The sequence below is a fragment of the Poeciliopsis prolifica genome, unplaced genomic scaffold, assembly GCF_027474105.1.
Source record: "Poeciliopsis prolifica strain line A6 unplaced genomic scaffold, Auburn_PproV2 SCAFFOLD007, whole genome shotgun sequence".
In the NCBI taxonomy this organism is placed as follows: Eukaryota; Metazoa; Chordata; class Actinopteri; order Cyprinodontiformes; family Poeciliidae; genus Poeciliopsis; species Poeciliopsis prolifica.
In genome coordinates, this window is record NW_026562382.1 from 8,557,828 (window position 1) to 8,582,824 (window position 24,997).

A 24,997-nucleotide genomic window follows, 5' to 3' on the forward strand; every position below is an offset into this window, starting at 1 on the left:
CATTTAAAATACAGTTCATTTTAGGCTTGTAAACATCCCTGGTGAGCATTTTTTTTCACCAGTGTTTGATGATTTGATGATTTCACTGGTCTACTTTAGCATTTTTGGATTTTTTTATATACCTTTCTCCCGACAACTGATAACTTTTGTCAGGGAGACCTCTCAAATGTTTCGGAAATGTCTGAGGACCAAGGCTTTTTGCTGTGGGACACAACTCAGCAAAATGTTACAAAAAATCTTACAAAAAGAGTTCAATTTTGTTTGGAGTGCATCAGAGGCATTTTTTTTATTTTTATTTAACCAATAATTTACCAGGAATATCCTTGAGATAAAATCTCTTTTTCAAATCAAGTTTATTTGTTTAACAGTTTTCAGTAACAAGGCAGTTCAAAGTCCATTACATCTTAAAAACATTACACATTGACCAATTATGAAACAAAGCAATAAATGTAACATGTTGTGAAATGCCTTCATGAAAATGATCAAGGAAATATGAATCAGACATGTTGATCAATGTTCCGTTTGCTTAAAAACACTCCTAAACCTGTGGGATTTTATCCTTGATTTAAATGAAATCAGTGTTTTGTATGTTTTGCAGTTTTCTGGAAGTTTGTTCCAGTTTTACAGAGCATAAAAACTAAATGTTACTTCTCAATGTTTTGTTCTGGTTATTAGGATGTAGAGTAGACTTCAATCAGAAGACCTGAGTGGTGGTCTTAAAGGATGATACATTGGGGATTGAAAAAGTGGCAAGTAACAAACAACACAGCAACCTTCAACTCTCACGGACAACTCGCACGTGTAGGGTGCACTACACTCAAATCTGTCCATTTATTTCTATGTCACAATTCTCCAAAGTTTGCCCTTTGGTTGATGCAGATCTCTTGGCTGCGACCCTATGAGTTTTCCAGAACTGTCCAACTGGAACCTCTCAAGATTTGGCTATTAACAGCAATTAAGCAATTTGTTATTTCCACATCTCTAAACATCTGAATTCCTTCCTGGCTTTCCAGATCAGTATAGAGATCAGTGTCCCAGTACATTTGATCTTGCTAAAAACATGCTGTAGTGCAAAACTGCCAGACAACATAATTATTAATTAATATAATTTTATTCCTCTTCAGATTCAACAATAGCTACAGATCTTTAATGTATTTTGGTGATATTTATTGAGTGATTTATAATCTAGTAAAAGTATTTGTTCTTGGAGCTATGGGGAGCCACTGTAAGAACCTAAAAACTGGGGTGATCTTCTCTGTCTTCCGGGTTTTAGTAAGAACATGAATAGAAACATTCTTGATCAACTGAAGCTGTCGGAGTGACATTTAGGCAGACTTATAATAACACTGTAGTAATAATGTGACATGAGTCCACTAAAAAAATAAAAAATCAGATATTATGATCTCATTTGTGTAGTTTTTTTTAAAATAGTACTGTAACAGAAGCATGCTGACTTACCATGCATGGAGGAACTTAGAGGCACCTGCAAATGTTGGCTATTTTGACAGAAACTGCTGTTTGTGGGGGGAGTTGTGTTAAACCAACAAGGATCTGAAAACTATGCTATGTCAATTTAAGAACTTTTATTAGAAAAAAAAATTAAATATTAAATTAAGTCATTGACACAAAAAACAGGTTAAACAAACACCCACTTGGTTTCTCAGCAACTCAGCTGAGGAACAGCTTTCTTATGCAAGCTGAATGACTCGCATGAGAAATGTTAACATCATCAGATTTGCTCATCAGAGTTGCAAAATGAGAGAAGCATAACATGCACACATGCAGGTTTTAACCAACTCTGCACTGCAAGCCTGTGTCTTTCTCAAAAAAAAAAAAGGAAAAAGATTTACAGATTGTGAGATCGTCTGTCACAAACACCGCTTACAATCATGTGCACAACCACAGAAAGCTTCCGCTTCTTCCTTTTTTTTTGCAAAGGTTTCAAATCTTACCACATTTTATGACATGCTGCTGTTCTGGACATGCAAAGCTTCAGATGACCCCTCAAAAAAAAATCATAGTTTCAACACTTTGTAACATAAAATAAGAGTCTTTTCAAAGCTGCACAACCACAAACAAAATCTGCTGCCTACCTCAACTTCGTTTCAAACAGACAAAATGAGTGCGTAGAGACTTTAGCTCCAGTCTGAGAAATGCTTGTTTCATTTCAGAGTAGCAACAAATGTTAATTATTCATAAAAGCTAAGACATTCCCACCAGCATAGATAGTAACTTTTTTTTTCTCTAACATTCATAACATTTAATAAAAAATTAAAAAAAATGTTCAAAATACAAAAAAAAACAAAAAAAAAAAACAAGTACATTTTAAAACTTTTTTCATATACTTCTTAGACTTAATAAGATATTTATTTTTCTATACATCACTCTGCTTCACTGATTCACTTAGTTTCACTAAGCGTGTGGGTCCAGGGGGACCTGTTCTGTCCAGAGAGATGGACCTGAGTTCTTTCCTCCTGAAGTATTTTTCTTGCACAGCTTGTACGCCAGAATTGTTATGACGCATAAACCGATTGAGACAGTTACTACATATATTGGTATCCAAGTACCGGCTTGCCATGTCAGATCAGTCACAGCTTTGGCTTGCCCTGGAAGAAAGTGGTAATAAAAAGCAAGTCTCAACATTAGTGATTTTGCAACACCCAAGAAGAAAACTAGCTCAACTGTAAATAGAGCTTACCCTCTGCATCTACTGTCACGTTCAAATTTCCAGACTTTTCCACTGCATGCTTCATCCACTTGTCACCAGGAGCGTGAATCCACTCCTCTACCTCACAGAAATATATGCCGTCGCTTTCCGAATTAGATTTTAAAACTGTGAGGTTAAATTGGTGAGGGGAGGGGCGATCATATCTTACGACATTCTTATCCCTGGCTTGTAAGGTGGAATTTCTGTAAGCTGTAAATATGGTTTTAACTTCGGTGCCTTGTTGCCAAAACCATGTGACCTGGAACTGGGATTCATTGGTGGATTGTTGGGTGATGTAACAGGGAATGGAGAAATCCTCCGCAATGCTTATGTTCATCTCTGCGTCTTTTGTTTCAATGGACAATTTTTTTTCTGTGAGAAAATGCATAAATATTAGTATTCAATTATTATTCAACAGTAGTTGAATGCATTAATAAGGCAAAACCAAACTTCCTGGAAAAAAGTTAGGTAGATTAAAATATAGGTAGAAAAATATATACATATAAAAGTATTAGGTGCAGAGAAGGAGATTGTGCAATGAAAAAACCCTGAGAGAAATTGTTATACACAACAGTCAGAAAAGAAGTGCCTATCTCACAGATACAGAAATAGAGAAGTCAGGTTTTGCAACATGAGTAAGCAAAATTCATATTGACATGATCTACCGATAGCCCTCGTGGGGAACAACCTGTGAATGATTCTCAAAAGTACACTTATCTTTTTTCTTTTTTTTTTTTTACTGAAGTCATGTTGCATTTCTAGAGAGCAAAGATAATACTGTATTATACATTAATCTACTCCATCTTCAAAATGTAAAGTATGTTGCAAAAACACTCTTGCCACATTCATTTACAGACATTTTGTATCTTTAGAACTACAAACTCCCATACATTTTACTATATTTTGTGTAATTAACTAACAAAGAAGACTATTAATGTGAAGAAGGTAAATAATGCACGTGTTTAAAGTTCATTGTGATCTAGTATTCAGCCCTATCTACACCAAAACACTCCAATTAAATCCAGTTCTGCTATTTTCTTGTTTTCTTCGTTGGTGACTTGGGAGATGGTTAGTTAATGGGAAGACGAACTGAGGTGAACACAGGTTAAACATGGAAGGAATTTTGTTCAGCGGTTGTAAAACACTTCGATTTGGATTTTCACCTTGTGACTGAATAAGAACCCTTAGTGTATAGACAGAGACAAAATGGAATGACTTCGGTCAGAGATCATGCATGCATCAGAACAGCCCAGACTTATTTTCTATTTAGAATTTGTGGCCAAATATGTTCACATGTGCTCAGTAGTTTAATTTCACAATTGTGTTCTACTTTCTGTCTGTTTATCATATACAATACCAATAATAAAATATTAAAGTTTGTTTTTGTAATATGATAAAATATATATTTATATATAGCTGTAAACATTGAATTTAAACATTTAAATGAAGCCATTTGATATAAATAAAAAGAAGGGAAGAATGTAAAATACATAAGAATCAGAAATTATTAATAAAAATTAAAATTAAGAAAATATTAACCTACCTAGTTCAATGACATCAACCTCTGTGTGCGAATGTTTATCTGAGAGTGAATACCATTCTCCCCAGGGATCTTGTAGGTACTCCACCACTTTGCACAAATAAATGCCTTTGTCTGAAATTCTGGCTTGCTGAATAGTCAGTTCAAAAGTAGGTCCATCAGTGTGCCTCATGCTGATCCGTTTCCTGTGACTCTCTTCAATCTGTTCTCCAAACATAGTGATACCATTACGGTCTGAGGTCAGAATGATCTTATTTCCAGCATCTTCTTGAAGTTCCCAGGTGACGGCAAACAGTGAAAACTCTGATGTTCTTGAGGTAACTTTGCAATAAATTTGTATGTCAGTATTTATTCTTTGGGCAATGGTCTGATTGGGAGATAGGGCAAGTTTGCTATCTAGAAAGGTGAGAGACAAATAAGTAGAGGTAAAAAGGTGAAAAGCTGAAAACAAAGCTACAAATCAAGTCATCATCAAATTTCAGCATTACCTGGATTTAGTACCTTCACATCCACAAAATGGGACGCAGGAAGCTTTTTGTAAACGTTATGCAGGAAAACTGACACCGTACATTGGTACTTCCCTGCTTCTCTGTGACTGGCACGAAGGACTTTCAGACTGTACATGACAATGTTACCCTGGTTGTCCACCTGCACTTGGTAATGGGACTGGTCTCCAGACCAGCTGATGGAGCCATTTGAGTACAGTACCACTATGGTATTAAGGTTGCCGTCTTCTGTCTCCCAGCTCCAAGTAAGAGTCATCGGCACATCTGGTCTTGATATTTTGCACATTAATTGTACATCATTTCCCATGGTCACCACAGGCTCTCGGCTTCTCAGTGCCACCTTTACCAATGAATCTAAGACACAAATTGAAATGGAAAGAAAAATGATAACTCAAATTGATAAAGTATAATATCTTTAAACTTGAAATATTTTTTTTTTTGCATTTTCTTGTAAGTAATATTATAATTTGATCCAATGTTGGCAATAGGGTAATCACTAAAGGAGTTATGAATGACTAAATTGAGTAACCAGGGAACTTGATCATTTCTTTTAACCTAAAGGTAATCTTGCAACAGGCCTTCCAGCATCTAAAAGTGTCATGATGAGGTCAGAATACCGCTGGCATTACAGTTACTTCACAATTCTTAGCTATGAATGTAAAGTATGACACATCTACACATTCATATTTTCACACAAGAAAAGTTCAGTCTTAGGCTCATCTGACCAAAGTATGTGGTATTCTTGGTACAGTTGGTAAACTATATGACCACTAAATGTCTCTTTTTGTCCAACAGTTTGTCTGATTTGTCACAGTCAGAAAGTATATCTTTATTAACCAGTTGTCTTAGAATAAAAATGTGTAGGTTTCATCATTTATCTTACCAATAGATTGCACAGTGATGTCGACATTTTGCTTCTGGCTTTCAGTTCTGCCATTGGGTTGTGTTTCAGAGACAATGCACTCATAGGTACCCGAATCAGATTCTGCAACATCAGGCAGCTCGAAGACAAATCTGTTCATCGTCGGACGCGTCACTCTCACCTCACGACTTGCAAAAGCGCCAGCTTTCTCTGTGACACCATTCTTATTTAGACTGACGATGGTGGCAAACAAAGATGACGTGGGAAGCGTTTTGCGGTTCCACGTGACAGAAAGCTGACCTTTGACCCCATCAGCGTCACAGATGAGCTTTAAATTCTGTCCTGGGGAAACAGTTTGCCTCACATTTTGCATCTTGACGGAGAATCCACTTTCTGTAAACAGATAAGGCAGCAGATGTGACTGGGTTTGACAAAATGATACAAAATCTTATCAACATTGTCATCAGCAAAATCTAATCACAGAAATATAATGTATACTCTTTTGCAAAATAATTTATTGGCTTTGAATACTTTCACCTATTGTTATCTTAGAACCACAAATTTGGAGTAATTGTAATAAGTTGAAAAATATCAATTTATTTAACTTTGATTGATACAACAACTAGAATAAATTGGAGCATTGAAGAGAAGTAACATGTTCACTATAGTTTTATGCATATATACATAAAATAATAAAATCTCCCTCTCTCTCTGTAAACATGCAATAAATTTTAAGGTTCACCTGATTCAAATTCTGTAAAAATAGTCTCCTATTAAGCACTTTTTGTTATCCAAGTATTAGTCAGTATATCCAAACAATAATCAACAAATTCGCCCTGTGTATTGTTGATTTTAAGTCAAGCAGAAAGGGCTGAGCTTTTAGCAAGTTGATGTTGAAAGTATGTTTTAGCTGCAGACACATATTTTGCTACACTATGTTATTCCAATTTAGGCAGAAATATTTATTTTTTAATTTTAAAATAGGAATTACATTATTTGTTTACACATTTTAATTTATTTCTAATATATAATACATAAAAATGAAAAATCTGCAGAATGCACAATTTTTAAAAAATCTGATTAACTGATCAATTGTCAGAATAATTGATAGCATAACTAATCATTAGTTGCAGCACTGCTTGGCACATATTTTTAATTAGATTGCGCTCTGGTTTTTGATGGAGACATTGGGTCTTGCTGCATGTTTATGGTCATTATCTTACTGGAAAATCAACCTCTGCTCCAGTTTCAGGTGTTTACCCATCTTTTACAATAGGAATGGTGTGTTATGATGTCTACTACATTCGGCATGGTACACATAGCCCAGAAAGATCAAAATTATTATTATTATTTTTTTTTTCGAAGCATCTTTTGTCACATGTTTGCTGTGCATTTCTGTTTTATTGTATTTAAATTATATCCATGTTAAATAGGTTGAAGACAGACGCAGGTCACCCTTTCAGATTTTAATTTGTAAAAATGTTTCACACCATGCATCACATTCCAGCCACATCACAATTGACTATTAAATGGTGTTATCAGTTAAAATTAATCAAATTAGAGTGACTTCTTGGGCAAACACATAGTGTGTGAAGGGGTATGAATCATTTTACAAGGCACTGTCTAGAAATTAAGAATAATTTATGCAAAGATTTATGTTAGTATGAGTTCATCTCAACCAACCTGGAGTAAAGATGTCAATGGCCATGGCTTGGGAGTCTTGAGCTGCTCCTTGATTAAAGTTTCCATCTTCCCCTCTCTCTTCTGGCCATGCCCTGCAGCTGTAACTCCCTTTATCTGTAGTTTTCACTGGCATTATCCTGAGTTGGTAGTTATTATTTCCTGTTCGCGTGGCTTTTAGCTCCCCAATTCTCTCTCTGTCGATATACTCTTGCCTTACAGTCAGAATGCCTGTGGGCCCGATTTTGGCCAACTCATTTCCTTCCCAGAGCCATGCTACGGAGAAGAACCGTTTTGCAAGGTTTTGTGCATTTATGCCACAAGACAGCAACAGCTCCTGCCCCTCATGGAGTGCATTCTTTGCCGAAAGACTCACTTGTGGTGACATGCTTGTCACCACTACACATAATAAAAGAATAAAGAACACATGTTAACAAGTGCTGATTCATTTCAAGACATCCCACTTAGGTCAGGGCACTAATTAAAGTAAGTTAAATGGTTACTTCATCTTACCTTTGGCTTTGACTGTGAGGGGAATTTCCTCTGCATCCTTCTGAGAAATCTTGTACCAGGAACGATCAGGATCTTGGATCCACTCCTGAGCTTGGCAGTAGATCTGACCCTGGTCTGACTGCTCAAGCTCAGCAATATTAAGCCTGTAGGTGGCCTCATCTAATTTGTCTAATCTAATGGCTTCATCTCTATAGCGCTGCTCAAAACCCTCACCTGGAACCAGTGTGAAATCTCTGTCCAAAGAAATAATCGGTTTAGCGTCTTGTGCCCCTTCTTTACGGAGGTACCAGGCGAATGCCAGATGGACGTGCTGGATGGTGTTGGTGGAGGCTTGGCATGTCAAAGAAAGAGCTTCCCCTTCGTTATAGCTCAGTGAGGTGGGGGAGCCACTGGATGTAATGCTAAGGGAATCGTCAATCACTGTGGCAATGCAAGAAAAATAAACATTGTACCAATTACATTTTATAACCATACATACAGGTGTGGCAGCTAAAAGAATAACTAGTTACCTTTCACAACTGTCTTTGCAGAATAGATTCCATTGAAAGTATATTCTGGGTTGACTACGGCGCATTCGTATTCCCCTTCATCCTCCTTCTTTAGGTTTTTTATTTCAAATATGATTGAGTTTGAATCAACATGTTTCATAGAAATCTCATTTTTTTGTATACGAGGAAAAAAACGAGCATAGCTAAAGTTCGGGTCTTCAGAGCTTATGATATTAATTTCGTGAAAGGGCTTTGCAGGATTTTTCATGAGGATCTTAAAATCTTTCTTTAAATTGGGGTTGGAAAATCCACTTGTATTGCAGGAGATGGAGAGCAGAGAGCCAACCACACGATACAGGGGCCCGGTCTGTATCTCAGTGTTCACTTTGGCCTCTAAGGAATAAAGACAGAGATAATGAAATTAGTCATGGGTAATGATTGGGAGTTTTTGAAATAATATGAAACGCTGAAGCTCTAGTGGCTACATTGGCTTGTAAAATATGTTTGCTTGATGATATAATTAATGGACAGATGTGGCAAACATGTACAGAAGACTTGATGATTAAATGGTGTTTAGATTAAATAAAACGATATCCTTTAAAACTGGGAAGCATAAGACACAAGACATGGCCAAAACATGGCCATCCACCAAAACTAACGGTAAGAATTAACCACAGAAGCAGCCAAGAGGCCTATTTTAACTCTGGAGGAACTGCTGAGATCCATAATTAAGTTTGAATAATCTGTCTACAGAAACTATTAATCATGCTCTCCACATATCTGGCTTTAATGGAAGATTACAAAAAAAAAAAAAAAAAAAAACATTGTTGAGAGAAAATTGAAAAATAGTTAAACATGGCAGTAGAAATATACTGTGTGACAGCTTTCCAACAGACAAGGAAGCCGGTCGAAGTTGATGAGAATAAGGATGGAGATGTTGGAGGCTCCAAAGCACTTGGATGCTTTGGAGAATGAATGCCCTTACATGTATGTACACAGACTTCCCAGCAAGCATCATAAATAAGGGACAATCATGTCTGTATTTCAACAGGGGTCTGAAGCAAGCTTGACTCATACAGACCTTTTTTTTTTCAGTTTTTGAGGTGGTGAGTATGCACGACATCACCAGACAGGAAGTGCTTGGCTGCTAGACGTTCAATCTAACAAAACACAAGGTAACTGACTTCCCTCAGCTGAGGATATCAGCCACAGCAGATAGTGCAGAACAGTGCACCGCACATTGAGGGAAGCATCAAACCCATGACCTAAAGACAGAAAGCTAAGCAGCATCAAATATAGAACAAAGGGGTTTGACTGAAACTTCCTCCCAAAGGCTGCAAAGCTTATGAACTCTCTGCTTCAATGAATTATCCATATTTGGTATTGTATCTTTTTGTCTGTCCTGTGACCCCAGCTCCCACCACGTTGTTTTATTTCATGATACCTAATATTTTATATTAGTTTTATTGACTTTATTTGTAGGTGTATTTTTTGCTTCTTGCTTTGAGAGTACATCACTGGACTTCTGTCGACTAGGTAAAAACTGAACATGAACATTACAAGAAATATTAGTCTTCACATTTACAGAGAATGTAATGCTAACAGTACAGTAACACTACTGCTATCACAATTACTACTACTACTACTACTACTACTACTACTACTACTAATAATAATAATAATAATAATCCAACGTGTTGCTGTTCAAAGTTTTTAAATACAAAATAACAATTACAAAGACAGAGGCTTAGTAAGATTCAATTTAAACTACAGGGTTTTGTATTAAGAATATTATCAGAGGTAATTAATTAGCTTCAGTTTACCTAACATGATTTATTAAGAATAACGACCCAGAACGAGACTATATATTAAGGAAACTCGCTCCAACACGTCAAAAATGATTTCATGGTAATCAATGAAACACCCAAAGTTTCCTGGAAACTTAAAACTGAGTTGTAACTTTTACCTTTTATGTGGCTTATCAAAAATAAAACGAGTCAATTAAAGCTGAATTCATTCATGATAAATAGCCCCAATTTAATCAACATTACATGTTGACTACCGTGGCTTTGCGAAAGTCAATATAAGTTTAACAACAATAATTGTCTCACTTACCGCAAAGCAGAAATAACCCCAGTGAAATCAATAAAAAGGGTCTAAGCGGAGAGAACACCGAGAACTTCATTGCGAGTGCATGTAAGACGTTTTCCCTTGTCAACCGAATTTGACTGCTTTAGTCTTCGATGTTAAGCAAGAGGAAGAAACATACATTTCCCGGTACATGAAAAGGTACATGCGCAGGAAATGGATAATAGAGTCAAAGAAGTGAAGAACGACTTGCTGTTGCATTTCTGAGTAAGCACTTCCTTTGGTTAACTTCGGTGGTCGGAACGAAAGACAAGCCGCGAAGCCAAATGCTGAAGTTTCAGACGAGAGGCTTTTATTTTATGCAATAGTTATTGTACCGTGGACAGAACTGCTGTGGGCAACACCCACAGAACAGAGCGTACCTGTTCAGGTCGTGGTACAGCCATGGTAATAACATTAATGGCACATTTTAATGTCTTTTTAAACTCCACGAAAAGGTGCGGGATTGATATACGTTGCTAAGTGACAAGTGATATACAAACATTACTGTTTCCAAGCAGAGTGAATTTGGTCCTAAAACGACCTCAAACGCGCCCTTAAAAAATTCAACGGGACAACACTGCCGCCTACTGGTAAGTTGTCAGATTTGAGGTGGCACAGATATCGGTGATCTCCATCTTGCTGATCCTGTATTTGTTAGTTTTAATTTATTACTTTAAATTGTAAAGACATGAACTTTTATGTACAAATCACTAGCTACAATATTATATGTGAAGTTTTTTTTTTTTGAAGTTTTACTGTGTGAACATCTGCCCTGATAAAGCAAACTGGTGAATTAATTATTAACATTGATAAAATAGTTCCCAGGCGTTATGTTTTGTCTGGTTTATCACTCAGTATTTTTTTTTATTATTTTAAATTATGCACAGGTCCTTCTCCATAAATTGAAATATCACCAAAATATTTGCTTCTGAAATTCAAAATGTAAAAACAAAAAACATAATCCCTTAGGAAGTTAAAAATGATCTAAAACAAAAACATTATTATGTAGACTATGAATGTTTTGTAGGGTTAAGCTACGAAAGATAATGACAAAAGAAGCTGACTCTTCACACAGTGCTCAATCCAGAGCATATTCATAGGAGGTTGAGTTGAAGAAAATACATATCATTTTGGCCTGCCCATAGCAATGCATAAGTCAGTCACTGCCTCCATGCATTGCATGGCAGGCACCTATTGTTCTTCACCTCAAAATAACTGCTGTTTCCTTCTAGAAGAAGGCACAGAAGCTGATTATGTGCCTTCAAATAAGTTTAACAATGCTCTTGTAGAAGATTCATAACTTATAACTTATAAGTCTGAAACAGGTAGAGGTTTGAAAAACAGTCTGTGTGCTACACTCATTGTTACCGTTGAAGCTGAACATTCGAACAATGCTCCTGTGTTTGATGCATTCACATCAAACACGTTTTGAGCGTCAGGCGAGTCTGGTTTATGTTCAAAGTCTATGTGGAGTGTTGGATGCGCAAGATGTGTCAAACACGCAGTAGCCCTAGACGCACCTCCACATAGACTGAAGGCAAACCAGACGCGCCTGACGCTCAAAACGTATTTAGTATTTAACACTGGACATTAGGTCAGTGCTTCTCAGTTCCAGTGCTCAGGCCTTCTGCTCTGCATGTTTTAGATGTGTCACTATTTCACGATGAAATGATTGCATGACCTTTTTTCATAAAAAAAACTGACTGGGTGTCTCACAAAGATAGAATTATTTCTTCATCTCTGTCTCTTACACACATAACAGTTAGCAGAGGATCCATTACCATGGCAACGGGACACAACAAAAACGCATCACTGTAGTTTTTACTATTGCAAAACTCAGGAATGAGCCGACCTTTAGAACTACTTGTGTTTTGGGCATTTTATGACTGATTTTCACCAACCACATTGTTACACACAGGACTAGTGTGCCAATTTTAAATTAAGCTTAATGAAAATTACAAAATAAAAGTCTTGAGCATTTTTACATGAGGTAATTGCTCTCCTGGGCATTATGTGACTTTTTTGAAAAATAAAACCACTGTTACACTTTGGATTAGTTTGGCAATTTAAAATGAAGCCTAATGAAAATTTCAAAATAAAAGCATTCACATTTTTACATAATGTTATTGCTGTTTGGGGCATTTTATCATTGATTTAACCCAATCAGTATTACTCATGGGATTAGTTTGGACATTTAAAATGAAGCTTACTGAAAATTTCTAAATAAAAGCCTTAATATTCTTCTCTGGATAGTGTACTGCCATAGGCGGTATTATCATATTAGCTTGCGTTATCTTTTTCTCTCAGGTGCAATAAGATTAGCCTTCATTATCTCAAGCTAGCATTAGCATTAGTCTTTTATCTTAAATAAGGTATTAGCTATTTCTCTTACTTATTAGCCATGTTTATATTGAATGGAGTAAGTCAATTACAGGCAACATGCTAGTGATAGTCTATATGCTACTAACATGCTAATTTTAGCATACTGAATTGTTCAACTCCATGTTCTCAACATTTTTTTTTTTGTGCTAAGCTTAGCATTGATGCTAATTTTTAGCATCAAAACGCTGACAACAGGCACACTTTGGCAGGCCCCGGTTAAATTTCTTCAGGAATTTTCTAGTTGATAACTTCAGCCTTGTAGCATTGTGAAGAATTTGATGGGGGTTTGTAAGGTGTTGACTCCGGCTAGAGTCAGTAGCTCATGAGGAATCACATTCAGATGAATCAAAGACTTGGTTACAAGTGTTGCTCTTTTCAGATGAATGTAGCGCTTTCATAAGCATCTAGCATAAAAAGAAGAAGGTCTTTCAATGCTGTAGCTATGATGTTTTTTTTGGTAAGAATCAATGGATACATGAACACCACAGTTACAGTGTGCCACTAGATTCTCTCTACCATCTAAAGCTGAAGCTGTTTGAATAAGAGGTCATAGCCCTTCAGAAATTTGTGATAAAATGCTAAGTATTTGCAATCCTATGTAGTTTCTGATTAGCCATTGCCACTCATTGCTTTTGATTTTATTTGACTCTTGTAAACTTAATCTGACCCCTTTGTAGTATCCATTCTCTTCGACTTGTTCCTTATTCTTATCAGTATCATAATCCCCTTTTCATTCTCTGTTTCACTTGAATTTCAATCTTCTTTTCTATTCTAAATTACTAAGTTTTGTTTATTTTGCTGTTTTGGTATTTGAATACAAAATGTGTTAGTTTAGTATATTGATTACATATCACATTATGAGAATTTACAATTGTCAATGCCAACTTCTCAAGATAATATTCTTTGTGAATATTCAAGCCTAATCTCAATTATAATATGTAGAATCTTTACACATTGCACAAATTAATAGTCAATTAATTTGTACTGTTAATTAATTACAGATGTATATGTTAAGTTTGTTCTCTAAAGCATCGATTGATTTATTAATTGTTGCATTATTTGAAAGTGATAATTTTGAAAAAAATAAATAAATATGATTTTCAATTACTGTCAACATTCCAAAAGTAGCATTGTTTATTACATTGCTGCATCTTTGACTCATGAACCAACCTGGTTTGTACCACCTGTAGTTCTTGAAACCTCCTCCAGAGGGGAGAAAATCATCACTCTTCCTCATTTAGGCCAGTTTGCTGGCGAATGAAGCACAGTGATACTATTATCGTTAAACCAGCAGAGGGAAACGTAAGGTAGTCTAAAACTTCCTGCTGCATGGCTGTGTTTTCTTAAAGTGTGGTGATATTCAGTGAACCAAAACCATCAGATAATATGGTTCATGTTATCACTGACAGTTGAAACCCAGGCAGCATGGATTCTGTCTCTCAACCTGTAATCTTGGTTCAAAATAAAATACAAAACTTACTGAAATCTGAGGAGTAAGTAACTAAGAGATACTGAGGAGTAAGTAGACGAGAGTAAGTAACTGCAGACCACTGAGCCATCGTAAGATGCTTTTGAAATTCATATTTATAATAACAGCTGTACCTCATGTACATCTGTGTGGAATGGTTCTTCAAACTTTTACAACACTGAGTCTCTTAAATGGGTTGTGCTTTTCGATATCCTCTTCTATAGTAATCCATGTTGCTTGTGAACCTTTTTCTATTTATGTTTTCCTCCCACTCAACTTCCTGTGAATATACTTTGACAAATCACTCTTTGGACAGTTTCTTTAGCAATCACCTTTCGAGGCTTACCCGTTTTGTTGAGAGGTTTAGTGACATTGTGTTGAAAGCTGTCAAGACAGCAGTCATCCACATGTTTGCTTGGGCTATGACAATGCTTTTTTTTTTTTGTCTTAATTATTCTTTTTTTATTACTTGTTACTATTTAATATTAAAATTTTTGAAGAAACTGCATTTTGGATTTTAATCACAATAGCTCATAATTCCTTAAATTGACTGATTTGCTTGTAATATCCCTCATTGTGCAATTAATATTTAACATATGATACATAAGTTTCACTTAAATCTTTTTCTAAGATATTATAATTTATTGATATTCATTTGTGACAGACTATACCAGTATGAATGCGTCCAAATGCCAAGCTCTAACATTTGTTGCTTTTCAGTTGTATAAAAACATATTTTCCTTCAAAATATCATATCTTCAAACACATTTTATCATCAGACAGTGATAAACAAGGTATGTATAAAACACAGTTTTCAAATTGTGATTTTAGGTTATCTTTACCAGAAAATCATAAAGGAGAGTGTCTGACTACAGTTCATGGCTAAACCTGCAAATGATTCAATAAACAAAATGAAGGTTTTGGTGTGGCTCAATCAAAGTAAGAATCAAAATCTAATCATGATTTTCTGGCTTGACACTAAACAGGATAGTTATATGTAAAATTGTACAATTTTACAAAGAAGATTGGGCAAAAATATCCTTCAAATAGATGTATTTGAAGAATCCAAATACACCTATAACAGATGGATATTTGAACTATCAACTCAAGTCATTGATAGTTGGTACCAATCAGGATTTCCCGATGACATGGTTTATATCATCACTGACCATAACTTTGTACTATGCAGCATGGATTCTAAGTCGCCATATAAAACCAAGATCCCAGAGTAGCACATTTTTACACATTGTAGTTCACACAGATGTAGCATAAGACTCATTGTTCACTCTGTCAAAATGATTGGAATTAAAAAGATTAAGATATTTTCTCAGCTGTACCTCATAATTGGTAAAAGTGGCAGTGAAAGCACTGCATATACAACATATACATTGTGTGCATCTCTCATTTAAAGTATAAGCAAGTTTTCCCTGTAAGTCAGCCATTGTATAGAGGAGAGTATGTAACTACAGAGCTGAATAAAAGACATATACATCAAACTGCTCTTTGGCTTTGTTTACTGTTATCTCTCTTTGTTGAGGCCTACTGCATGAAGTCTAGAATCATTTTTATCAGCAAAAAGAGGAATATTAGGTAAGCTAGGGTAAATTTGATCAGCACATTCGAAGAGGAAGTGCTTAGAATTGCTACACACGCATGTTCCCCACAGAACAGGAATAGGAAGTATGAAGAGGACAGAAGAGAAAAAAAAACAAATCCTCATCTCAAAGCGACATAACTGCTCTCACTGTGAACCACAAAGGCTTTTTTTTTTCTTCTCTCTTCACGAGCCTTGAGGTGCGTCTGAAGCTGTCGACTGGTTTTCTTCAGTGGAAACTTTACCTCAGTGGAAATTACTGGTGGAAAGAAAGATGAGTGACTCACTGGAAAGGACGACAGACTGTCCAGTATCGCCACTCGCAAGCGGGTCCAGCCTGACTGACGAGAAAGACAAACCAGGAGGTGCAAGTGAGCTATGCTGGCAAGATGGAGGCCTGCCTGTGGAGCTGCAGAGAGGGATGGAAACCCTGAGGGTGAACAGAGAGCTGACCGATGTGACCCTCTGTGTTCAAGGGCAAGACTTCCTCTGCCACAGGGCCATTCTGGCTGCAGCCAGTCAGTACTTCAGGTAAAAGCAATTCTGTTATCAGTGAAGGTATTGTGATGGGACTTCTAGCTTCACTGACCCAATGTATGTTCGAACAGGGCCATGTTTTGCAGTGGCCTCAAGGAGAGTCATGAGGAACGTGTGGAGATAAAAGGCTTGGACAGCGGGACTATGCGCTCTCTCTTGGAGTACACCTACACCAGCCGAGCCCTCCTCACACACTCAAATGTCCAGAGAATACTTGAGGCAGCCAGCCAGTTTCAGGTACAGCAGCTTGATATTTTATAAAGATTCTCAAATGTTTATCTCAACCAACTTTCACATGGGGGCTTCATGATTGACTATTTCCCAATAGAAAATGAACAAAATATTCAAAAAACAGGCGTCAGTTTTACAGGATATTTGTTGCTGCTTTGACATTCAATAATTTGAAGTAATTTTCTTGGCTGCTTATTGTAAGTCAATGAACATTACCTACCAGCATGAGGTTGTAGGATTAATTAAGGGTCATTATCTGTGAACCAACCTGAACTGGAATATAATGATATAGGATGTTATGATAATTCATCTTCATAATTCACAAATCTAAACATTGGAATAAAAAATAAAAACACTCAGAAATTCTGCAAATACGTTAAAGCTGTAAAAAACTGACCAATTTTGCCATTAATAGAGATTATAATTTTAAATCAACATTCAAAGCTTACATGTTTAGAGCTTTTAAGTGGCTGACTCTGGTTGGATCAAGGGTCTTTCTTTGTCATTATTCACGAGAGTCTTTCGATTCAAATGGAAATTATAGGAGGGACAAAATAGAATTTGCAATTTTATTTTACTATTAAATTATATTATTATTATTATTTTGTCAAGTTTGATTATTTTTATTATAATTTATCCTCAAAATTCACAATAAATTTGAATTACAGTGAGAGAAAAACCCTGATACACCAGGGTTCAAGGAAACATGTATTTTGAAAAAAAGCTTGTTTACAGGTTCAAAATGCAATAGTAATGAAGTGGAATTATGAATTAGTGAAGGGACAAAATGAGTAGGACCCATGAATAACACAAAGGCTATTATCATAACCCATATGTCAGTATCAAGACTGCAAGCCAATTAGCCCATTCAAAAATATTTTATTTGACTTTTTGAATGCTTCAATATTTCAAAAGGCTTTTTGAAAATGGCTTTTGATGGCTTCATTATGTAAGCTTTCTAACATTCATGTTTTGTGTGATTAAATAAATTCTAGCAATAATATGCCAAGGAGGTAAAATGCTATTTATCTCTGTAAAGCTTCAAATGAACAGCTAGCGGTGCTAATAGCCACATGATTAATTCAACGGTATGTTAAAACAGACAGTGCCGAATAGTAGAAAACTAACAGCAAGAAAGTACACTCAGAAAAGGTAGCTTTAGTAATTGAACACTGAACATCATTCAAACTCATTTAAACGATAAATTGTCTTCTCACTTCACAAAACCGCTTTCCTATTAAAGGATTCACACACTTAAGTTCTCTGTTAGTCTAAGAGGGAAGTGAAAGTTGGTTGTTGTTTACACTTAGGATCAGTTTTCCATTTAGATTTAAATTAACTGCACAGCTGTGCAGTTTGAAAGAGGAGGCAGGTGTTTGTGTTATTGTGTTTCTATTTTTGCAGAAAGCAATTTGAGTTGTTTGAAAATAAACAACTCAAGAATTTAAGCTGATTTCTTCTGCTGTTTAACAGATTCCTGCAGCCATAAATGTGGTTAAGGTTAGAATCTGACATTATTTAGATGAATTGAGAATTATTGTAATTGTTAAGATAACAATATTTTTCTACACCAAAGTATGATTACAAATCAGATTAAAAAACATTTTCAACATATTTGTTAGCCTAACAATTCAAATCAATACTTTTACTTAAGAGCAAAATTTGTCTTTCATCTTTTTTTTGACGTCTGTTCTCAAACAAGACAGAATCATGCACAGGCACAAAGGCCGACAAACAGAAACAGAAACAATGAAGACAGTCACACGGCTGGGCAAATGGATGGAAATGAAATCAAAAACTTTTCCATAGTGAAGCTAATCAAACATAACAACAGTTACATGGTGGAAATCAGTGTGAGGACTTTAACTTTTCCAAAAACAATATACGCCCATCATAAATACCAGAAAAATGCCTGAAATGCATAGAAATATTAGCCACAAGTGCTTCTGTTTTTAGGAACTTTGTATATTAAAGACAAGTGAATGAAACAAGAAACTTTCTTATGATGTAAAAAAATATTTCACGGCATGAGTAACTTAGCTTCTATTTAAAGCATGAGTTTAAAAAAACTATAGTGGAACACAGATGCGAACACGACTTTAGCTAGCACCATGATGGAAAATGATTGTGTGTTTTATTTTCCACACAGCAGCACTAAAATGAACTGTATATCTGACGACTCTCAAAAAGAGGTCACTAGAGTCGACTAAACCTTTAAAACATTTATATTACCACATTATGTTATACAGCATTCCAAGCCTTTTGGAGAACTGTTTTAAAATGACATCAGAAAATACATCTCCTCAGTTTTAATATTGATTACTTTTATTGTAATGAGTGTTGTATTTGTGTCAGCCAGGAATGACTGTAATAAACAAAAACATGTCCTCTGTTTTTCAGTTCCTCCGTGTGGTAGATGCATGTGCAAGCTTTTTGAGCAAATCTATTCATCTCGAGACCTGCATAGGAATCCTAAATCTGGCTGACAGCCACGTTCTGCCCACCCTGAGGACCAGGGCTCAGGACTTCATCACCTCTCAGTTTTCTCAAGTGGTGCAGCAACAGGACTTCTTAGAGCTGCCTGCAGAGTCTTTGGAGGCCATCCTGCAGAGGGATGACCTCAGTGTGAATTGTGAGGAGTGTGTCTTTGAAGCTCTGATGCGCTGGGTGAGAGCCCAGCAAGATGAACGCTATCCGTTACTGGCCAGGTTGCTTTCCCATGTGCGGTTGCCATTGTTGGAGCCGGCGTACTTTGTGGAAAAAGTGGAGTCAGATGAGCTGATACGTCACTGCACTGAGGCTTTCTATTTGCTGCAAGAGGCTCGCATGTATCATCTTTCTGGTAGAGAGGCATGTATCCATTAAATAGACAAATTATCTCACTTTTTGGAATTAAAAATAGCTTTGAGAGCTACACAAATATTTATCTTTATCATTCACCTATTCGTAGGTGGTCTCAGAGCGAACCAAACCACGGGTTCAGCACTTTCTGTCAGAAGTTTTTCTGATCATTGGAGGATGCACTAAGGATGAACGCTTTATTCCCACTGTCACCTGCTTGGATCCTCTAAGACGCAGCCGACTGGAGGTGGCTCGGTTGCCAATGACAGAAATGGAAGATGAGACCCAAATCAGGAAGTGGGTGGAGTTTTCTTGCATCACTTTCCACAATGAAGTTTACATATCAGGTGAGAAATCAATCACAATCTTATGCATAAAGACTGAAGTATGACGCCACCATCCATTTTTAATTTATATCTTCCATCATAATTGTTGCTTCCAAAATATATTTTCTTTACTGGAACTGAAATATTATGGTTGAACTGAAACATTTTGAGTTCACTAGAGAACAAAACAAACAGGAAGGCGTGATGTCGTCTGCAGTAACAGTTACTGTGGTTTTAGGCGTTTCCAAACCCAGGAGCTGACATTTTAGATAAGGGTATTTTAACTGCAAAGGTTCTTGCACGCTGCAAAAGTTAAAACAAGGTCATAGGCCTTTTGGCACTAAACCTAACATGACCACAATGTTCCAACACAGACATCAAGACTAATCTTTAGTCTACATGTTAGGATAAATTAGTGGGATACAAAGTCTTAGCGAAAGGTGACATTGTTCTCATATGATTTGCTTGCTCAAGGTGGTAAAGAGACCCCACATGATGTTTGGAAATATAATGGTGCCTTGGACAAGTGGATCCAAATTGAGTCAATGTCGAATGGACGCTGGAGACACAAGATGGCAGTTCATGGCGGAAAAGTGTACGCTCTGGGGGGATTTGATGGGGTTCAGAGGCTTGCTAGTGTGGAAGCCTATGATCCTTTTCACAATCGCTGGACACAGGTAAATACACACTTAGTTCAAAGTTGGCTTCAATGTCTCTAAGTCCACTTTCATATTCGAATTACACCACACCAGAATTACAAATTCCCCTGAACATGGACGATCTTAAAGAGTTCCTCAGATACATCAGAAACACAGAATCCCCAGTGCACATCCCCAGCCATTTTTCAAAGTTTTGATTTTAGCACATTTTTCCAATAAGTGGGGATAATGTAATAAATTGCAACATTCACTTCCCCAGCATTGGTATACAGCGCAAAGGACAAATACATACTTGTACTTTGAATTTCCTTGTCCAGTCGAACCTCTTTTGAGTAGAGGTCAGACTGAAAGCTGGAATAAAAAAAAAACAGAGGAAAAAAGGTAGCTGTGTAATATTTACCTTGTTCCATTTTTGTAGATTCATTTGAAATGTGCATGTTGGCTGATTGGTCATAGACTGAGGAATTTCTTGTGCAGTTAAAAGATGCAAGATGTACTGCTGTCAAAAATGGAATTTACGAAACAAATACATATAACTAAAAATATAAACAAATATGTACTGTGCTTTGCAAAACTATCTAGCTTCCTCTTGGTGCTGATAAACTAATGAAAACAGTGAAGTCTACCACAACAAAGCTTCAAATGATGTTGGAGGTCCATAAATCTGAGGTTTGGGAGGTTTCACATCTCCAATAAGCGTAGAAAAATTTTACAAATTGTGGGGAAACATCTTAGATATCTTTCTTGTGGTCACTATCATTGTAATATAACAGGGAAGAGAAAAGCAGGATTACACATGTTCTCCCTCTAAGAGGGAGGAAAGATTATACTTGCCTTCCTTAGAATTCCCCAAATAAAACTCCCTTCCTCCACATTTTTTAAATGTAACTTAATGCTAGGACAGTTAAAGGAACCCAGTTTAATTACATTGTTAGTGCTATAATGGTAAATTTATCACTTAATTATATTATATTATTAATGTTATATTAAATATGTGTAACTGTTTTAGTAATAAATGTCTTTTTATGATGTGGACCCTATTGGCAATGGCTAATGGGGATCCTAATAAACAAATATATATATATATATATATATATATATATATATATATATATATATATATATATATATATATATATATATATATATATATATATATATATATATATATATATATATATATATATATATATATATTTGCTGCAATCTGGCAAAGTTTGAATGACCATGGAAATCTTGGTCAGGTGTAATATCGCCTATTGTTACACTGCGTGCAATAAAAAATATTACTTAAAAAAGAGATTTGTCTGTGAATCACAGCCACATGAACTCCCTTTACTGATATTATCTTGCTTTGCTTGCGTAGTAAATGTTCATGTATTTACTACAGGTGACACCTCTTGCAGTGGGTGTCAGCTCCTTTGCAGCAGCAAGCTTTGGCAGATGGATCTATGTGATCGGCGGTGGTCCTAATGGAAAACTAGCCACAGATAAAGTTCAGTGCTGGGAACCAGGGACAGACAGCTGGGAACTCCGGGCACCCATCCCCATAGAAACCAAGTGCACCAATGCTGTGACATTCAAGAACTGCATCTACATCGTTGGTAAGTTTGAAGTATTTAAAATAAATAATTGGATGTTACTTGACATATAAACAAAGATATTATCTGAGGTGTGGAAATTTAGATAAATAGCTCAATATGGCACAAAGATAATATTCCTAATTTTTTTTGTGAAATATTTGGTCATTATAAATTTGAAACCAGTAAAATATAAAAATGCTTAAACAGGATATACAGGAAGACTTGGAAACTCTGAATTTTAAAATTAAAAATTAAAGGCTGCATGAAAAAGAAAACTGAATTCTGCAATTATTTACAATGCATAGAATACAATGTCAAATTCTTCATGTGCAAGGCAAAGTACCTAGAACAATAATGTTGCTGCTGAGAACATGGCGGTGTGTGAAATTCGCAACTGCATTCAGAACTGCTATTTAACACTTCATCATGCGTAGCAAAATGATTCTGAAGTGCTGTGGCTGTTTTTAGCGCATTTCTGTGAAAGCTGTGTCAACATGGTTTGATTTTGGAAATTGCTTGTTATCTTTCCTGGTTGACATAATAATGACAGTGCAAAAGCCAGCTTAGACTTATTTCAATGCAAACATTTGGCTTAAACTGCAGCAAAGTCACAGACATATTAACAAAGGCTACATTCCTCTCAGAGGAAGTTCTGCTTTTGCATTTGCACTACAGGACAGCCAGCATGCACAGGTGCAAAAGTGGAACACAGCCTTCACAGCCTCAGGAAAGGCAAACCATTATCTCACCAGTTCTATGCCAAACCACATTCTCTGCAAAATTTGCAAGAGTCCAGACACCGAGATATCTTATTTTCTAACGAGAAAAGTAACCCAACCAAACATTTCATATATCATGAACCATTTGAAATGCGTAATGAACGATGCATTCTGCAAAGAACTTGTCCTTCAAAGCAGCTGGGATTGATTTCAGTTACTAATCCCTCAAAATTTCAAATAATGGAGGAGTTATTATGTTGGTGGCATCTAAAGTCTGCAAAAATGAAACCAAATATTTTAACACTATATACTCACCATATTCTGCAGCTTTATTAATTTTATTTAGCAAGTATTTTGGAGAGCAGTGTGTAAAATAGCTTTCACTGTTGACTGATCAGATGAGGCTAAGCTTTCCATGTGCAACCCAGTGTGAGAACATCTACAAAACTGTTAGATCATGGGGCTGAATGGAAATGCATGGCTAATTTTGTTGACTTTTTTTCATAATTAAAACAGATTTTCAAAAATGTGAAAACCATCCATCTCCCTTCTTCCACTTCAAAATGATCAATTACTCTGTGTCGGTTTCTCACACATGATCCCAATAAAATACACTGAAGTTCAAGGAGTAGGAAGAGTTCAACAAGCCGCTCATTTATTAGTACATAAATCCATATGTGGCTTTCAATAACCAATGGGTATTCATTTCAGTTTATTTATATCTTTATATATTGAAATATAATTCACTAACAAAGTCCCAAATCACAGCAAATGTGATTTCATGGCTCTTTACAAGACAAAGAGCTCCAATACACATTATATCCAGAATACATTTCTGCCCAAATTCAGCTCATATTAATCTAAGTTTTCTGATTTTGATTGAGTTTTATATTCTATGCTGATTTTAACACAGTACAATTTAAGTCATGCAATATCAGTTGGTAAAATGAGAAAGGCAAGGTTAGCTTTGCAGCAATGCTTTTGCTTGAGCAAGCACAGGACTACAGTGGAGAGAAACATTTTATTTAAACAGGAAGAAACCTCCTGCAAATAAAAAGGATAACCAAGTCTGTTAGGTGGTTATTCTTAATACTAGGTTAAGAATAACCTTAACTTGGCAGGAGACCAGCTATGACAACTGGCTGGAGGCTGAACGGACATAAGAAACATAGAAACAATTGTCCAGGAGTATGTGTGTTTCAGTACACGCACATACTCCTGTGTCCTTACAAATGAAGCAAGATTAAAAAAAATTTAGTAGATACATAATATTCATTAAGATTTGAGTCACCAATTTCAGTAGTATGTATGCTTTATGACGTAACCTTTAGCTCATCTTCGATTCTTTATTGCTCTTCCAGGTGGTGCCATGCACGCCATGTACTGCTATTCCCCTCTGTCCGACTCCTGGTCCCTGGTGGCTCGTCTGGGGGAGAGGGCAAGTTGTGCCATTGCAGCCTGCAACAACAAACTTTTTATCACAGGGGGGAGGGATAACAAGAACCAAGTGATTTCCACGGTGATGTGCTGGGATGTGGATCGAGGGGTGTTGACAGAGGAGTGTGTCCTACCGTTGGGCGTATCCCACCATGGCAGCGTGACGCTTATGAAGTCTTACTCGCACATTCACAGAGTCACATCTTCGTCAGACTGCCAATGACACAAACTTTCATGAACCAGACTTTAGTTTTGCTACAGCAAGTAACATATCAAAATGAAAAAGTGTATCTTTTTCATTCACTTGCCACTTTACCATGAGATATCACTGTGTTTTTACTAATGTAAGCAGTGAAATTTAAACATATTCTCTTGAGCTCTATTCTAATTAAAAATAACTGTTATTATCTTCCCTTGATTTTGTGTTCTCTGGGGTATTAAGGGCATTTCAGTGGTAAGGATTAGTGAATATGATTGAATAGCAATTTATTTCAGCAATTCAATTCCAGAGACAATTTTACTTTAATCTTGGTCTTTGAATCATTGATCAACAATCATTTTCCTTTTTTCAGTTTTTTTCTTTCTTTCCTCACCTTTTACTGTTTTCTTAATTTACTACAAATTTCCTTCCACTAAACTTTCCATACTCAGTCATGCTAAGATGCATGAGTGTGTGAGCAGCCAGCTTTTTTTTACTTTTTTTAGTGTCCATTTGTGTCCTGTTAATGACTGTCTGCTGGACATCTGTCAAGTAAACAGTCTTTCCCATAATTGTGATAATATAAACAACATAC

At 36.2% G+C, this 24,997-nt stretch overlaps 2 protein-coding genes across 7 annotated transcripts; one reads left to right on the forward strand and one right to left on the reverse strand.

Annotated features, from left to right (window-relative positions):
- Window positions 1–336: 336 nt before the first annotated feature.
- On the reverse strand, window positions 337–20,900 carry LOC129361438 (immunoglobulin superfamily member 3-like). 3 transcript variants are annotated; one of them, XM_055032281.1, is made up of 9 exons: window positions 20,865–20,900; window positions 8,318–8,689; window positions 7,809–8,228; window positions 7,299–7,694; window positions 5,637–6,008; window positions 4,736–5,107; window positions 4,251–4,643; window positions 2,699–3,079; window positions 337–2,606 (listed from the first exon to the last, which is right to left on the reverse strand). In XM_055032281.1, exons 1-9 carry the CDS (start codon window positions 20,872–20,874, stop codon window positions 2,413–2,415), a joined length of 2,910 nt encoding a protein of 969 aa, XP_054888256.1. In that variant the 5' UTR covers window positions 20,875–20,900; the 3' UTR covers window positions 337–2,412. The 3 variants fall into 3 exon arrangements, with proteins under 3 accessions (XP_054888256.1, XP_054888257.1, XP_054888255.1); XM_055032282.1 differs by lacking the exon at window positions 20,865–20,900 and adding an exon at window positions 10,807–10,878; XM_055032280.1 differs by lacking the exon at window positions 20,865–20,900 and adding an exon at window positions 10,412–10,778.
- On the forward strand, window positions 10,617–24,610 carry klhl6 (kelch-like family member 6). 4 transcript variants are annotated; one of them, XM_055032286.1, is made up of 8 exons: window positions 10,617–10,651; window positions 16,104–16,401; window positions 16,479–16,644; window positions 19,039–19,488; window positions 19,589–19,826; window positions 20,280–20,482; window positions 21,855–22,068; window positions 24,128–24,610. In XM_055032286.1, coding segments are annotated over exons 1-8 (1,869 nt in total). In that variant the 5' UTR covers window positions 10,617–10,650; the 3' UTR covers window positions 24,427–24,610. The 4 variants fall into 4 exon arrangements, with proteins under 4 accessions (XP_054888261.1, XP_054888262.1, XP_054888263.1 ...); XM_055032287.1 differs by lacking the exon at window positions 10,617–10,651 and adding an exon at window positions 10,894–11,016 and having other exon boundaries at window positions 15,108–16,401; XM_055032288.1 differs by lacking the exon at window positions 10,617–10,651 and adding an exon at window positions 10,894–11,016 and having other exon boundaries at window positions 16,064–16,401.
- The last annotated feature ends 387 nt before the right edge of the window (window positions 24,611–24,997 follow it).